The sequence below is a fragment of the Typha latifolia genome, chromosome 11 (assembly GCF_019914945.1).
Source record: "Typha latifolia isolate L0001 chromosome 11, TyphaL0001v2, whole genome shotgun sequence".
NCBI classification, from domain to species: Eukaryota; Viridiplantae; Streptophyta; class Magnoliopsida; order Poales; family Typhaceae; genus Typha; species Typha latifolia.
Window position 1 is genome coordinate 7,326,876 of NC_133096.1, and position 15,617 is coordinate 7,342,492.

The window sequence follows — 15,617 nt, forward strand, 5'->3', positions numbered from 1 at the left end:
TGCTTTTAGATAAAGAAAAACAGAGAAAGAAATAAGCACGGAAAGAAAGTAACTTAATATTTTAAAACTGTTATGAACCGGCTTGATTCGATACATAATGATTTTGGACCAATTTGAGGATGTGACTTTCAAAGAGATTACGAAAAATCTAGCCGTTGAATCTTGCTGAATTTTGAATATGTTATTGTGAGAGCTTTTCAACAAATCTAAGATTATGGTGTTTCGACGATTAGATCTTGAGATATTAATCGAAGAGTAACCGAAGGTCGAATGAACTCTAGCTTATTAGTCTTTTAGGTGGGAGAGGCGACAATGGTTAGAGCGAGTAGGAGGAAGATAAGGGCAACAATACATTCCCAATTATCATATAAACTTTAATTATGATTTCCTCAATATATTTATAGAGGCTCATCATTATAACCCAAACAACCAAATAAAAACCCTAATAATTATGTTTGAACACACAAATACTGTTCTCTATCATTTCAAACGCGTGTAGACGTTCGAACGGTTGCGTTTGAACGGGCCCGTGGCCGTTCGAACGTGCAAATTACATTATCTATTTTTGTGAACGCGCGTAGGCGTTCGCATGGCCTGCTCAAGCACAGTCTTTGGTGTTCAAACGCTTTTTGACAAAAAGCTATTATTTCTTCAAGCAAAAATCAAACTAGATAAATATACTCATCTCTGTAAACCTAATGTCGCGAATGGATCCAATCTGACCAAGTCGTATTAATATCATCCTCTCATTTTACACCCGTGATTTCAATTAGAGTGTGGTCAACTACACTTGTTTTGTAACCTCGTTTAAGAGTTAAGAAAATTGGATATTTAATAGTAAACTATAATAATAGTATAATTATTATATTTAATGTGATATAAAAACAATATATTTAGAATATATTTTGTGTTAAATAATCAAAGTATTTTTTATAATGTATGGACGTGAAAGAAGAGAGAAAAGGAGGAAGAAAATAATTAAAATAATAGTTAATTAGAGTGATGCATTTTTAAAGATAAAATAATAACTAGACTTTGTTGGTAAATATAAAATAGTTAGATTAATAAAGAAAAGAGAAGAGAGGATAATGAGTTTAGATCGTCCATAAACATATTTTTATCTTAATATAATGTTTCGTTTACTAAATTACTCTAACAAATTTCTTATTTTCTGTCCAAACTCTAAGATAATTATATTTATTACTATGCATAAAATTATAGTCTATGAAAGGTCCATGATTTATTACTACTCTTACCCCCAAACAAAAAAAAAAAAGTTTGGAGAGATTTTTGCCTAGTAAATTTAAGATAGGTTTCTCATTACATGGTCTCATTTATTTATAGTTTCGTCACAAGATCTTCTAATTTTATTTTTTTAAACCATATTATCCTTACATTATTTTTTAGTTGGAGAGAGAAAGTTTTAATTTTTACTTAATTCCACTTTATTTCGTTCCAAGAAGAATATTATTTTTTTAAAGAGATCGCTACCTTTTTAATTTACGAATTAAAAAAAAATTAACTAACTTTTTATCTAATAAATAAACTTGTCATTATAAATTTAAGCCACGATCAAAAATTTCCATTGAGATAACTATAGTAGTAAGTGGACGGGGCGGGAATTTTGTTTCCCTCGCTCTCTCTTTTTATTTTTTATTTTTATTCCAACAAATATTTTTCTTCCTTCTAAAAGCTTTTCGAGGGCGGCTGCCCCCGTCGACATCTTCGCGCTCTTCTCCGCCGCTCACGACGTCAACACTCCTCTCCGCTCTTCGCTCTTCGCTCTTCGCCTTCTTGTAGGGTTAGGGTTTCCTCTCACCCTCTCATGCTTCTCCAATGGGGAACAAGCCCACCGACGACCAGATCGCCGTTGTCCGCTCCGTGGTCGGCGAAGGCTTCTCAGAGATGGACATAATCCGCGCCCTGCACATGGCCAATAACGACGCTGCCGCCGCCATCAATATCATCTTCGACACCCCTCATCTCCGCCTCACCGCCGCCCCCGCCGCCGTCGAAAGCCCTAAACCTCGGTCGAATTCGACCAATTTGGCCAACGAAGCTTCGGGTGTGGCGGATGCCACGCCTCTGGCTTTGGATGATAGCAACTGGTGGCTTATCGGGAGCTCAGATATCACGGGGCTGTCCACCTGCAAGGGTAGAAGGCTCAAGGCGGGTGACAAGGTGACCTTTTCGTTCCCTTCAACGAAGAGTTCGGGTTCTCCTTCGGCCACTAGGTTCTTCGGCCGGGGGCGCACTGTTGCTTCTTGCTCGGAGATCGTGCGGTTCTCGACGGAAGAGCACGGAGAGGTGATGCCGTCACTGGTCCTGTTTATCGCTAAGAATGTCAGTTATTCACTTATTTGTATGGTGGATGCTTGTAGATTGGTCGAATTCCAAATGAATGGGCTCGCTGCTTGTTGCCTCTTGCAAGGGAGAGGAAGATTAGGGTCGAGGGCTGCTGCAAATCTGCTCCGGAAATCCTTTCCATCATGGATGATATCACATTGTATATCATGTATGATTATTTTGAAACTTCAAATCCAACTTCTTGCACCTGCAATTATGCGTGCTTCTTCATTTGTTTTATAATTTTACTTCTGTACTTATGTGTGTTGGGACCTTGCAGTGTGTACATCAATAGTTCTTTGTTCCGTAAGACCATCCAATCATCACTTAAGAGCACTCATGTCGCCAGCGAGCAGTCTGCAATTCATCCACTTCCAACCCTATTCAGATTACTTGGACTCACTCCTTTTAAGAAGGTGAGTTGGTTGGTCTATCATATATTTGTCATCTTACTTCTTTTTGTTACATTGTTTTATTTTAGATGACTAGATGATCAGTTGCTTTGATTCTTAACTGAAGATGCTCATAATGCATTTTTCAACGTTCTTATTGAATAACACTTTGAAATTTATTATGGACGTTTGAAATGGTCTACAGCAGTGTTATTGATTATTAAACCTATATTTTTTATTTTCTATTGACAGGCTGACCTTTACTTATGTAGTAATTTTCTGATTCTTCTTTTTATTGTTAAACTTCACATTGTTAATTGTTTATGTGTTTCTCTGAAACTTCAGGCTGAGTTTAGTCCAGAGGACCTTTACACTAGGAAGCGGCCCATGTCTCTGTGGTAATTGCTAAATAATCCACTTGCATTATATTTTTCAGCTAGATTGTTTCTGATGATACTGCTTGAACAGAGCAGCTCTGGAGTAACTGCAGCAGTTTTACCTTCTGAAAAATGTAGAAAGTTGTCTTCTGATGGAATTAAAGTTGAAAATGAACAGGAGATAATTTCAGATTCTGATTTAGATAACATTATAGGAATCACGGAAAATTCCGAATTAGAGGTACTCAATACAACTTTTAGTCTTTGGTTTATATTCACATAATTATTTGCAATTTTGCATCATCTTACTTGATCGTGTAAAACTCTTTTTACCTTCCTTGCAGGAAATGATGCCACCTGACAGTCTCCAATGTGAATTACGTCCTTATCAAAAACAGGCTCTTCATTGGATGCTGCAGCTGGAGAAAGGAAGGTGTTCAGAAGATTCAAAAATGACTCTTCATCCATGTTGGGATGCATATCATCTTGCGGACAAGTATGATGAACATAAAGGCACATGTCTGTTTCATTGTTATTTAACAAGAGTTCTAATAGTTCTAATAGTTCTCGTTTGAACTTACAGGAGGGGGCTAGCTGTTTATTTGAACGCATTTTCAGGGGATGCCACTATTGAGTTTCCTAGTACTCTTCAAATTGCAAGAGGCGGGGTACTGATATCCTTTCTTGAAACAAATGCAGTTTCTACTTGTTAAAGCAATTTATATACTGAATAATTTATGCAATTTGAAGATTCTGGCAGATGCGATGGGGTTAGGAAAGACCATCATGACTATATCTCTTCTGCTCTCTGACCCTAGGAAAGGGTGCTTGCCTCCTGCCCCTGCAAGTCAGGTCTCTGATGAATCTAATGAATTCAACAATATGTCTGAACAATCTGCAGATGTCTCGAAAAAATTAACAAGTATGCCTTATTTCAATAAGCCGTTGAAATCCAAGGTCTCACTCATAGGAGGTGGCAATCTAGTAGTATGTCCAATGACACTTTTAGGACAATGGAAGGTAAAGCATGATTTATGGTGCTTTACTTTACCATAACTGGTTGCGTGCAATGGATATGCTGCTCACCTTATTTGCAACTACTGAATAGTAAAATTTTCATTTGTTTGGTGACAGACAGAGATTGAAAGCCATGTGAAGCCTGGTTCTCTTAGTCTTTATGTTCATTATGGGCAAAGCAGAGCAAAGGATGCCAACTTCCTAGCACAGAGTGATGTTGTTCTAACTACCTATGGTGTTTTGGCATCAGAATTTTCTGCCGAGGTACTTTCTGATGTCAAATGTTATTTTCTCAAATCAAGTTGTAGAATATACCTTAAACCTTTTCACGTAAACATGTTTATGTCTTGACTTTCCTGAATTCATCATCTTCTGTTAGTAGAGTGCTGCAGACATTGGTGGACTTTATTCAGTCCACTGGTTCAGAGTTGTACTTGATGAAGCACATAATATAAAGTCGGCTAAAAGTCAAATTTCTGTAGCAGCTGCTGGTCTCACTGCTGATCGGAGGTGGTGTCTTTCTGGTACACCTATTCAGGTAAATCACCTTTGGAGCTATTATACTGGACTGGAGCATTTGTGGTTTTCCATTTATTTTGAATCAGTTATGTTAAAAATAAGTATGTGGACAGGAAGAATGATGAACCTAGTTATATGATATTTAAATGTGTTGTCCAGGTTCTTGCTGACTGTTTTGTTTCTGCCATTCTCTGTTTTCATATCTCCATATTATGTCGTCCAAGATGGCACTCATATGATTATGCTTTCCATCTAATCGACTCTGTCTTCAGTAAGAAGTCTTCACCTAGTGTTCATTGGCTCTTCTGATCTAGAAACCCTTCATCTATTTATCTTTCTATACAAAGTAATATGCAACTTTCTGACTACCATTGGATGTGGATTTTGGAAATCATCTCTTTCTGTACAACAAGGATCTCGCAATAGGTGGACTTTGATATAATCTATTTATCCAGTAATCTTCTTTACCAAATCTTTGAGACTTAGTTAAGCTGTAATATTTGATATCTTCATATATCTGCAATTTCTATTCTTTCTCCATCTCCAGTTTTGTCAATTCAAAACTGTGGGAAAATAATAGTTCAGTCATCGTAATCCAGTTGCATCTTCTTGTTAGCATAGCTATCTTTTAGCTTGCTCCTTGTCATTTCTTTTTTCAATATTGATCTAGTTTATGATGTCCTGTTCTGCTCTTTGTTCATCATGTAAGCGTAATTCTGTATCTGCCTTCTTCCTCCTTGTTTTGGTAGTGATCTCGGGACATTTGAATTGGTAATACTTTAGGCCACTATTGTCTGTCTTTAACCAACTTGTGTCAATTACTTTTGGGATATTGATAATTAGATATGTCCTAATCAAGACTTCAAATCGTTTGTTATTATGCCATTTTATTGCTTGATGTGTATAACTTTGGCCCTTTTTGATATTTTCTATTCTGGCAGAACAATTTGGAGGATATGTACAGTCTTCTCCGATTCTTGAGGGTTGAGCCTTGGAGAAACTGGGGGATGTAAGTGTGGCTATTTTTAGTGGTTTTCTGTTATTTGGTTTTATGCTATATGTGTTAATTGTGAAGTGCTAAAATTCTTTTTTCCTCCATGTTTTCTATGGAATCTCCGTTGTTTTTTCTTGCATTAACCTTGGTTGTGAATTGTTGTCAGTGATTGTGAAATGCAAGACTCATCATTTTCTTCTATAGTGGCACTCAAATAAGTTATCTTTAGGCCCTTTGTGTCTATCTGAGATGTTTGCTTCTCTGCGTAATACAGTAATGCAAGCAAGGAACATAGTAATGTAAGTGATATCTGGAAAGGAATGGCTAAAGCGAAATGGCTTGCTCCATTTGGGCTTAATGCTTAATATACAGTTATGAGGACTTGGCTAAAAATGCTATAATGTGCTTATATACAAATGTATGCATCAAAGATTTTTACCTGAGAATGGTAGACAATTAATATGTAATACTAGTAAAGCAATATAAGGTTGTGAATGATTTTGCTGTGATGCTCGGAAATAACAGAGCATGATTGAGGGTCAGCAAGCACATGGATAGTGGTAGAATCTAATTCAAGTCTTTGGAGGACCTTTGAAGTTCTTTTTATCAGCTTCATTTTAGTTTTCATGTCTTCCTTGGTGCTTTACAAACGAAAACATGATGTATTGGTAGGAGAAATTTTTCCTGGTATTGTTAACTTCCTAATTATGGACCTTTGTGTCTTTCAATTCCTTAATGTGTTTGCACTGTTTTGGCATTTCCATTTTACCTCTCATAATGCAAAATCATGATTTTTTCGAAGAATATGGTTTTGTTCAGACATGTAGAATGTTAACTTTAATGATTCTTAAATTGTTTATTCCTATAGACATAGCCTAACAACTTCATTAGTACAAACTTAATGAGTTCTTATTTCTCCACAATTGCTGGCAATAGTTATAACTCTTGACCGCTGATTTTCTGCCATGTGTTGCCAGGAGCCTAATTCGGACTGTGTTCACATGACCAAAATATTAATTTTCTTGACCTTTAACCTGACAAGTGACAAGACTTTCTTATTATTATGGTGAAGATTGAATTTTCTTTTCCTACTTAACCAAGGAAAAATTCAACAACACTGTTGAGATATTAATTTGACAGATATATGTAAATAGGAAGGGTAAAAAAGCTTATCTTATAGGATGGGTGTTTGACAAATTTCCATAATTCCGATCACTGGAAGACTATCTGTAGTGGTTGTATAATTGTATTGAACTCATGTTTTTTTACTAAGGAAATAAAAGAGTAAGGTGGCATAATAGGATGGGTAGAGTGATGGATGGTTCATCAAATCACGTCTGTACTCACTTTGTTTACTCTGATGATCCTACACTTCTGAGACACTCTGCAATTGACAGAGGCTGTACAACATCAGAAATTACATTCTTATTCTATTTGAAGTTCCTGCTCTTCTGTTTCCTGCTGTACTTTCTGTTTTGAGAGAATTTGGTTGCTATTATTTGGAATATTTCCAAATAGAATCTATAAGGTTGACTCTAGGACAATATCAGTCTTAAAGTATGATTCATTTTATTCCATATACTGTTACTTACCAAGATTCAACTTATATTTGGCTAGCTTCTCTCAGTTGGCATAGATTAGAGAATGGGCTGAGCTTTGGAGTTTGCATTTTGCAAGCATGCCTTGCGTGCAGTTCAATTTAGCTTAAACCAAAGAATCGATAAAATTTCTCTACTCTTATAGCTATACTAGCAACTATGTTATGCTTGTTTCAGTATAAATTTGTGCAATATGAATAATGCAATTAAGGTGCTTGATTGGAATTTTACAATGTTTATGACCTCAGGATATTTGTGAGGTAAAATGAAATGTGATTACAGGCTCTCACCAGTTCCTTTAGTGATCTACTTGCTAGCAGCTTGTTTGCTTTAGAATAAAACAAGAGGATACTGTTATGCTGATTATTAAAAAATGTTTTCCGAAAGATTTGTTATTCTTTTTCTATTTCTTTTTCTCCGCATATTATCTTCTTTTCTTATTGAATGATGATATTATTTATGCATTCTTATATGGTCTATTGCTTCCTGAAGATGGAATAAGCTTATACAAAAGCCCCACGAAGAGGGTGATGAACGTGGATTAAAGCTCGTGCAGTCTATACTGAAGTCTATAATGTTAAGAAGAACCAAATCTAGTACGGATAAGGAGGGCCGGTATGATAGTCAGTTCTTTGAGCGCCAATTAATTATAGATTTATGTGCTAATTTTCTTAATGTGTAATAGCTTATAGCCTCCTTGTAATTATATTTTGCTACAGGCCTATACTTATTCTTCCTCCAGCAAATATTGAAGTGCTTTACTGTGAGCTCTCAGAAAGTGAGAAGGACTTCTATGAGGCTCTGTTTCGAAGATCTAAGGTATATCTGATTTTTATGTTTTAATTTCGGAAGAAGTGTGTATAATTTCAGCAACTAACATTACAATTTGAGGCTTTCTCTTAGGTAAAATTTGATCAGTTTGTTGAACAAGGGAGAGTTCTTCACAATTATGCATCAATTTTGGAGTTGCTGTTACGCCTTCGGCAATGTTGTGATCATCCATTCCTTGTCATGAGGTTATCTTTGGATATGTAGTAAAACTTGCTGTCTGTCATATTTGTTATTGTTTATGAAGTTCTTATTACCATCATTCTAGTTTCAAACATATTTCTGGCATCATGTAGTTATGCTGTTGTGACCAGTCAGACTTTAATTTCTGGCCTCTAGTTTCCACATTTATTCCAAATAAAAGTCAGAGGCCTCAAAATAGATGCCTCTTTAAAAATTACAAATAAAGAAAAAACCTTAGTCGATTTAATACATTATTGTTTTTATGTGGTTGCACATCATCTTCGTTTGTGCTAGTAGCTAGTCAGTAAAAGTAACTATTTTTTGTACTATTTTATTAAGCATTTTTCGTCCTAGCTTTTATGGTTATCTTTTTATTTATATATATTCATATATACTTTTCTTTACACTTTATTTAGTTGATTCAGATTTACTGCTCTGGTCCTTTTTAATTGCTTAGTTTCAGACTTGGACTTTTATACCACGTCCAATGGTCCATCATTAGAATATTACCATGAAGGTTTCAATTGATACTCATATTCCAAACTATCATATTGCTTCATTTGACTTGTTCAAGCAATTGCCTTTTGTTGGTATCTGTTTAGACATTTATATAAACTATATGTGTTGCATAGAACAGTATATTCTAATATCTTTCTTCTGTGACAATACCTCTATTCTGCCCAGTCGTGGTGATACACAAGAGTTCTCAGACCTCAACAAGCTTGCAAAGCGCTTTCTGAAAGGTGGTAAGGATGCTGTTGCTGGTGATTCCAATGCCGTTCCTTCAAAGGCATATATTAAGGAGGTTATGGAAGAATTGCAGAAAGGTGAAGAAGGTGAATGCCCAATATGCTTAGAAGCTTTTGAGGATGCAGTACTGACACCATGTGCTCATCGGTTATGTCGAGAGTGTCTCTTGGCAAGTTGGCGGAGTGCCACAGCTGGCCTTTGTCCTGTTTGTAGGTATCATCAGTCTCCTTTCTTTGTTTGTGTTAAATATAAAAATATAAGCTTTTTGACTAGTTGATTAGTTGACATGGTATTAGAGTAGAATTTCTGAGTTTGAATCCTACTATATCCGTCTGTTATTTAAAATATAAAATTCCATCCATTTAAATTAATTATATTTTTTGGGTTCATCAAAATATCTCATCCTGAAAATGAGAGAGAGTGTTAAATATAATATATAAAAACTATTGTCTTAAACTTTTAGAGTAGGCGGTGAATTTACAGTTCCAATCTCAAATTTTTAACCTTTTCTTCTGAATGTCTTATGAAAATGTAACATGTTTGTTTTCTATACAGAAAATCCATCAACAGGCAAGATCTTATAACAGCTCCTAGCAGCAGTCGTTTCCGAATTGATATCGAAAAAAATTGGGTTGAATCCTCAAAGGTTTCTTTTCTTCTAAGAGAGTTGGAAAATCTTCGGAGTTCAGGTGCCAAAAGCATAATCTTTAGCCAATGGACTTCTTTCTTGGATCTTCTGCAAATCCCACTTTCTAGGTAACAGAAATTTCCTGTTTCATGATATATATATATATATATATATATTTTTTTTTTTTTTTTTTTTTTTTTCTAAGGCCTTTTGACTAGTATCCCAATGGTTGAGACACTCGTTTTCGCACTAGGCATTCAGAAGTTTGACTCCTCCAATCAGTGGTTTACAGTTTAATTGAGACACTATAAGCTCTCACTATGTCTCAGTGTGTTATCTTTTATTCCTTAAGAGATACTCAAAGTGGTTAGAGTATGAGATATTACCTTGCTATTATTACCTTTACAATAACAACTCTCTCTCCAGGCATGCATAGAATTTGTAGAACTTTTGGCCTTGCTTGATTTGAAACCAAGTCTTGAACTCGATTAGTTAGTTTCATTTTTTAGTCTTAATTTTTTGGAGAGTAAATTTGATTAGATATAAAAAAAGATAAAAAGATTTTATTCACTGAACCAGTTTAGGAGTCCCTGAACCAGTTAGAGGAGGTCTCTAAACTCAAAGCAAACAAGGACTTTAAGATTAGCTTGTTGCCCTAAATTGTAAGAATGTCAATGTACTCTTAGGCTCTATTTCAAAGCGTAGTTCTCCATTGTTTAAAGAGCTGTGAAGATGATGCCAGATATCGGCTATAAGGATAAGGAACAGAAAATTCTAAAAATAGATGCCCGTGTCCTGCAGTTCACAGGATGAGGCCATTCTGATTAATTCATACAATAATGTAAACTAAATACACTATTATAAGGTGAAAATTATATTGTTTATTTCCAAGCCACTTTCCCTGTTGGTATCATTAGTTTTCAAGACAGATTTGTTCTTGAGGGCCTTCTTTTCTTCATTTAATCGCCAGAGATTTGATAGCTAAAGGTTTTCTATGGTAGAAATAATGTTTATAATGAAAGCTAAGAGGCTTCTAAAAATGGTATAGCCATAGCAGCATATGAATATGAATGGTTGGTAAATGTGGAACTTACTATTGCTGGACTGTACATTTTTGCCTTAAATTTCTATTGGCAGACAAGCACTGTCCTCCTATAAGTTGTAATATTATTTGAGTACATTTTCGTTCCAGATGCAATTTCTCATTTACTCGACTGGATGGGACCTTGAATCAACAGCAGAGGGAGAAAGTAATTAAGGAGTTTTCAGAGGATAAGAACATATTGGTTGATCATCTTCGCCGTTTTCTTTCTAGCTGCTATTAACTCACAAAGTTTGGTCTTTATTGTTTGTATTTAATCATATAATTTCTCATTACTGCAGGTATTGCTGATGTCACTGAAGGCAGGTGGTGTTGGGATAAATCTTACTGCAGCATCAAATGCCTTTGTTATGGTAAAAGACATTTCCAACTTATCATGCAGAGTCTAGAGAATATTGAGTCAAAATATCTGTGCTGCATCTAAGCTCATGTTTTAATCTTTATGATACCAGATTTCAAGTTTTTTTTTATAACTTTTACAGGCTTTCTTTGCTGTTTATAGTCTCATTTGTATAATTGCTCTCCATAAAGAATGATGATAAGTCCCAATCTGAAATATTGACAGAAAATGCTTCTAAAATCTGTCCTGACATAATTGGAGGTCCCTTAGACAAAAGGGAAAATATGTGTTAAAATGCTTTTGCATGTGAACATGTGAGGTCCGCACCTCTCAATAGACACAAAAATGGATTGGTAAAAGAACAGTGAAAATTTGGTGCCAAGTAAATTCCTCTTTTAGTTGTGAAACTTTATATAGGAATGAATGGGCATGTTTTGTACAATTTCATTTTGCATATATTTTTAAATGTCCAACGTGGTACCCGTGGTGTTGAAAAGATGTGACCAATTCTGAATGATGCTTCTCTTTCCAAAAGTTTGAGGTGCTTCAATGCCCTAAAACATACAATGGTGTCACAGTTAGGATGTTTAAAATAGCCTGGTCAGTGAAACTAGGTTTGAAGCAATTATTCGATAGCTGAAAAATCTGATCACAGCGACCTTTATTAGTGTCATCATGATTGATTGTATGATAGTGGGTAACAACTAAGAGAGGAAGAGGATCCATTTTTCAGAAACGCAGGGAGACCAATTTATAGAAGACTTGCGATCATGTATATTGTTCCTATGGAAGACTTGGGATCACCAGTTTCTCATTAAAGTACTAAACGTTTAACTTCTGTTCAAAATGGTTATTGAATAATGATTTGTATCATGGCATATTGATATATTATACAATTTAAAATGATTTTCTTTATGATATTCGAAATTCATTTGCATTGTTAATCATTGTAGATTCGATATGTATAATCTAACCGTGCTTCTTTCTTTCAGGATCCCTGGTGGAACCCTGCTGTTGAGGAACAGGCTGTGATGCGTATTCACCGTATTGGCCAAACAAAAACAGTTTCAATCAAAAGATTCATTGTGAAGGTAGAAAATATTCTGAACTCACTTTCATGTCTTGTGGTTCAGGGTTGTCACTTTTTGTTATAGATGAACACCTAATTATCTGAGCTTTTTGAATAATCCTCTATTCTCTTATTGGTTAATCTTTTAAAGCCTTAATTGATTCTCATCTTGTTGGACCTATCTGCAGAGAATGTTGCAAGAGTAATAGTCTAAACTTGCTACCTGATGGACAACTGTTGATTTTTTTTTCTTTGTTTTCTAATTGTAAACTACTTGCTATGTATCTTTATATTCTAGCTAACGGTGTAGCTTTGTACTAGGAACTGACTTGTATCTTCTTCTTACTGGCTTCTGATATTGTCTTTGAATTGTCCTCTGTAGGGAACAGTGGAGGAAAGAATGGAAGCTATACAGGCCCGAAAACAGAGGATGATCTCTGGGGCTTTGACTGATCAGGAGGTCCGCACTGCACGTATAGAAGAATTGAAGATGCTGTTCACATAGAAGATAATTTAAAGATATAATGGTCAGTCACCTGCATCTGCTATAGAGATGCATCGAATGCTGCTTCAATTGAGTTTATATTTGCCTCAATCAAGTTCATTATTGTCAACAAGGGACGAAGCTACCATTTTGTGGCGTGCCCTTATACAAGTTTGACTGGCAGTGATGATAGTGCTGTTATCGTCCATGGAGCCAGAAGCTACCTTGTTTTCTATATATCATCGGCAACCAAGTTTTGGGTGACTACAGTTTTCTTCCTCCCAGCTCTGTCTACATTATAATTCCATGGAGCAGTGTCTTTGACAACAATTTTGTTTCGTAAAGCTAGGACAGCTAGAGAGCATGTTGCGGAGGCTTCAATTATATCAGTAGACAAGAAGAGATTGTAAACACACTGCTTGACAGTATAAGCATAATGTAAATAGTTCGGTAGCAACATGACAATTTGGTTGTGATCTGAAATACATAAATCAGCGACAATATTAAAACTGCTACATTTCTAAGACAATGTGTTTGCTTATATTGGCACGGTCACTTGTATATGAAAGAAGGCACGTATTTTGTGGTCCTAGTTCCGGTGTTTATCAGTGGTGGTATACAATCGGATTACGCACCAATGAAGATCTTTATACTGGAGCTCTTTTTCTATTATTTCTTTCCGCTATACCTGCACTGGGAAGAGGCATCTATGAATTGATAAAGACTGCCATAATATAAGAAAAGAAGAAAAAAATGAAATATTGACTCAAATCAAAGAGTTCTTTGCCTGCTCAGCCGCAACTCCTTTCAGGGGCTAAGCGCCGCCCACCATCCAAAAAGTAAAAGATGGGGTCGGCATTTACGAATTATGCTCTCTCCGAACTGGCAAACCAAGGCGTATAATGGTGTTCAATTATCAGAAACAGAATTTCCCAAAGATTGGTTAACCCCTGTTATTTTGGGGTCATATCTAGTATTCAGAGTTTGCCTCGATTTGGTACCGCTCTCGTGGGGCCACATATCTTTACGACTAAGGAATGGGAAATCTTTCTCATGTTACATGAATCAAATGTTTCATTTCATTCGGGAAAAGCCATCTCTTTCTCAACAATGTCTTCCGTCGTGACGCAAAAATGATTTTTTGCCTAACCTAGTGTATTTTTATTTAAAGGTATAAGTACCTATATGGAACCCTAAAGGAGTCATTCAGAAGTGAGTGAAGGGGCGCAGAAAAAAGCTCATTTCTTTCAACCCAGATTCCAAATGAACAAATTGAAACTCGAAAAGAATCCTTCTGATTCTCGAAGATTGGGAAATGTTTCAAGCAAATTTGCATTCCCCACTTTTCTTAGATCGAATAGACAAAACATTTTTTTTTCTTCTTTTGATATCTATGAAATGATGAATATCAATCCATAGGTTTCTTTTAAAAATTCCGATGTAGAAAAAGAATTGATAGTTTGTACTTCTGTCGTATCAATTATCATTTCACCGATCAACTTCTCCGTATTTTTTCATCTTCCTGTTCAAAGCGTCGGACTTCTAAATTCTCATCCCATAAACAACTTACACGGTGAAAGTTGTTGAAGAGCCTAGAGGGCTCATACCCAATAAGTATGACATGAACTCGAGTTAATGGGACCTTCGTGATGAAGCCCATCCAAAAAAATATCAGAAGCATTATGAATTTAATAATAAGGAATTTTATTGCAATTTCTCGATTATTATCACAAGATCTTCTTGACCATTACTCAAAAGGTCCAATAATGTATGTATATTGGACCTTTTGAGACAATTGAGGATCGAAGACATCAGGTTGCCTGAAGGCTTCGGAAATCATTTCGTGCGTCTGATTCGGGTGAACGCACGGGAACCCAAGCTGTAAAAAGGGACAATTCATAGCTTCTCGTATCGCGTCCCCCAGTCCCATTATTTCTTTTTGGGAGCGATTCATCCTTCCCGAACGCAGCATACAACTCTCCGTTGTACTGCGCTCTTCAAGTGTGCTTTGCTTGTTCCCCCTTCTCCCTTACCATGGCAAGTCTTTGTGAATGCTGTTGAAAGCTAGATCCACATGAGGTGTGTGATGCATAGCTAAAAAAACGCCAGTCACTATCTGAATGACAAAGCCTCTTTGTTAGGGCTCGCCCGGGATCTAAGCGGATTTCAGTTCAGAAACGACTCCCTACAGGCCAACGTCAGTTGTGGACCTTGACTTGGAAGCAGCCACTTTTAGCAGCTCTCTTTCTCACCATTAGCGTCGATGGAGTTATAATTTGATGTTCTATGTCTGAAATATTGAGTCGATACTTTCCCTACTGTTCTGCTTCATTTGAACTTTGAGTTTGAATTTCTCCAGTCTGTTATATGGTGCAGGTCAATCTTACTGAAAACTCCACCTTCCCTACATCATGCTTGCTGCCTGCTTATTCTTTTTCCCTAAAAGCCGTTCGATTCTGGCGGTTTTGGTGTGAGCGGTTTGCACATTTGCCAACATAAGATAAAACGAGTGTTTTCAGATAAATCTCTTTTTATAATAGAAAAATGAAGCTAAACAGGTATTAACAGACTAAACATACGCAAATGATAAACCGTTGCCCTCTCAGATTCTTTTTATTTATTTATTTATGTATTATTTATGCTATGTATTGTGCTACATTTTCAAGGTTAGATCCATATTAAATATTATAATGCTATAAGAGTATAATATACTTGGCAATTGACAATATTCTAAAATAAAGAGTTACACGAACCGTCTGGATTAAGACTGATTCTTCCGCTCTTGTCAGCATTTTGCAAGGTGGCAAGAAGCCACACGGGTCCTTAACATTTATTATCGACGATATTATTCACATAACTAATAATTATGAAAATTGTAAAATTAGTCACACTTATCGAGAAGCTAACTGAGCTGCGAACTGCCTGCTAACCATGGTAGAAACTTAGGCTTTGGGTGTATTTGAGATAGGGGATATCCTCTAGAGCTTAGG

The 15,617-nt window shown here is 36.0% G+C and overlaps 1 protein-coding gene across 3 annotated transcripts; it reads left to right on the forward strand.

The window, feature by feature from the left end:
• The first annotated feature begins 1,698 nt into the window (after positions 1-1,698).
• On the forward strand, positions 1,699-13,156 carry LOC140797489 (DNA repair protein RAD5A). Of its 3 annotated transcripts, XM_073150950.1 has the most exons (20): positions 1,703-2,307; positions 2,382-2,515; positions 2,627-2,762; positions 3,084-3,136; positions 3,212-3,356; positions 3,460-3,611; positions 3,699-3,783; positions 3,866-4,135; positions 4,250-4,396; positions 4,515-4,670; positions 5,593-5,660; positions 7,736-7,858; positions 7,963-8,062; positions 8,147-8,259; positions 8,939-9,217; positions 9,560-9,760; positions 10,825-10,918; positions 11,016-11,087; positions 12,067-12,165; positions 12,526-13,156. In XM_073150950.1, the coding sequence occupies exons 1-20, from the start codon at positions 1,837-1,839 to the stop codon at positions 12,646-12,648; spliced, it is 3,021 nt and encodes a 1,006-aa protein (XP_073007051.1). In that variant the 5' UTR covers positions 1,703-1,836; the 3' UTR covers positions 12,649-13,156. The 3 variants fall into 3 exon arrangements, 2 of the variants coding, with proteins under 2 accessions (XP_073007052.1, XP_073007051.1); XR_012110671.1 differs by lacking the exons at positions 10,825-10,918; positions 12,526-13,156 and having other exon boundaries at positions 1,699-2,307; positions 12,067-12,144; XM_073150951.1 differs by lacking the exons at positions 10,825-10,918; positions 11,016-11,087; positions 12,067-12,165; positions 12,526-13,156 and having other exon boundaries at positions 1,699-2,307; positions 8,939-9,213; positions 9,560-9,696.
• The last annotated feature ends 2,461 nt before the right edge of the window (positions 13,157-15,617 follow it).

Excerpts from the sequence above, each read along its gene's own strand:
- LOC140797489 (XM_073150950.1), top strand. The coding sequence starts at position 1,837 with ATGGGGAACAAGCCCACCGACGACCAGATCGCCGTTGTCCGCTCCGTG. Across the intron at positions 3,137-3,211 it reads AAGCGGCCCATGTCTCTGTG|CTCTGGAGTAACTGCAGCAG; the intron begins GTAATTGCTAAA and ends TGAACAGAGCAG. Across the intron at positions 4,397-4,514 it reads CATCAGAATTTTCTGCCGAG|AGTGCTGCAGACATTGGTGG; the intron begins GTACTTTCTGAT and ends TTCTGTTAGTAG.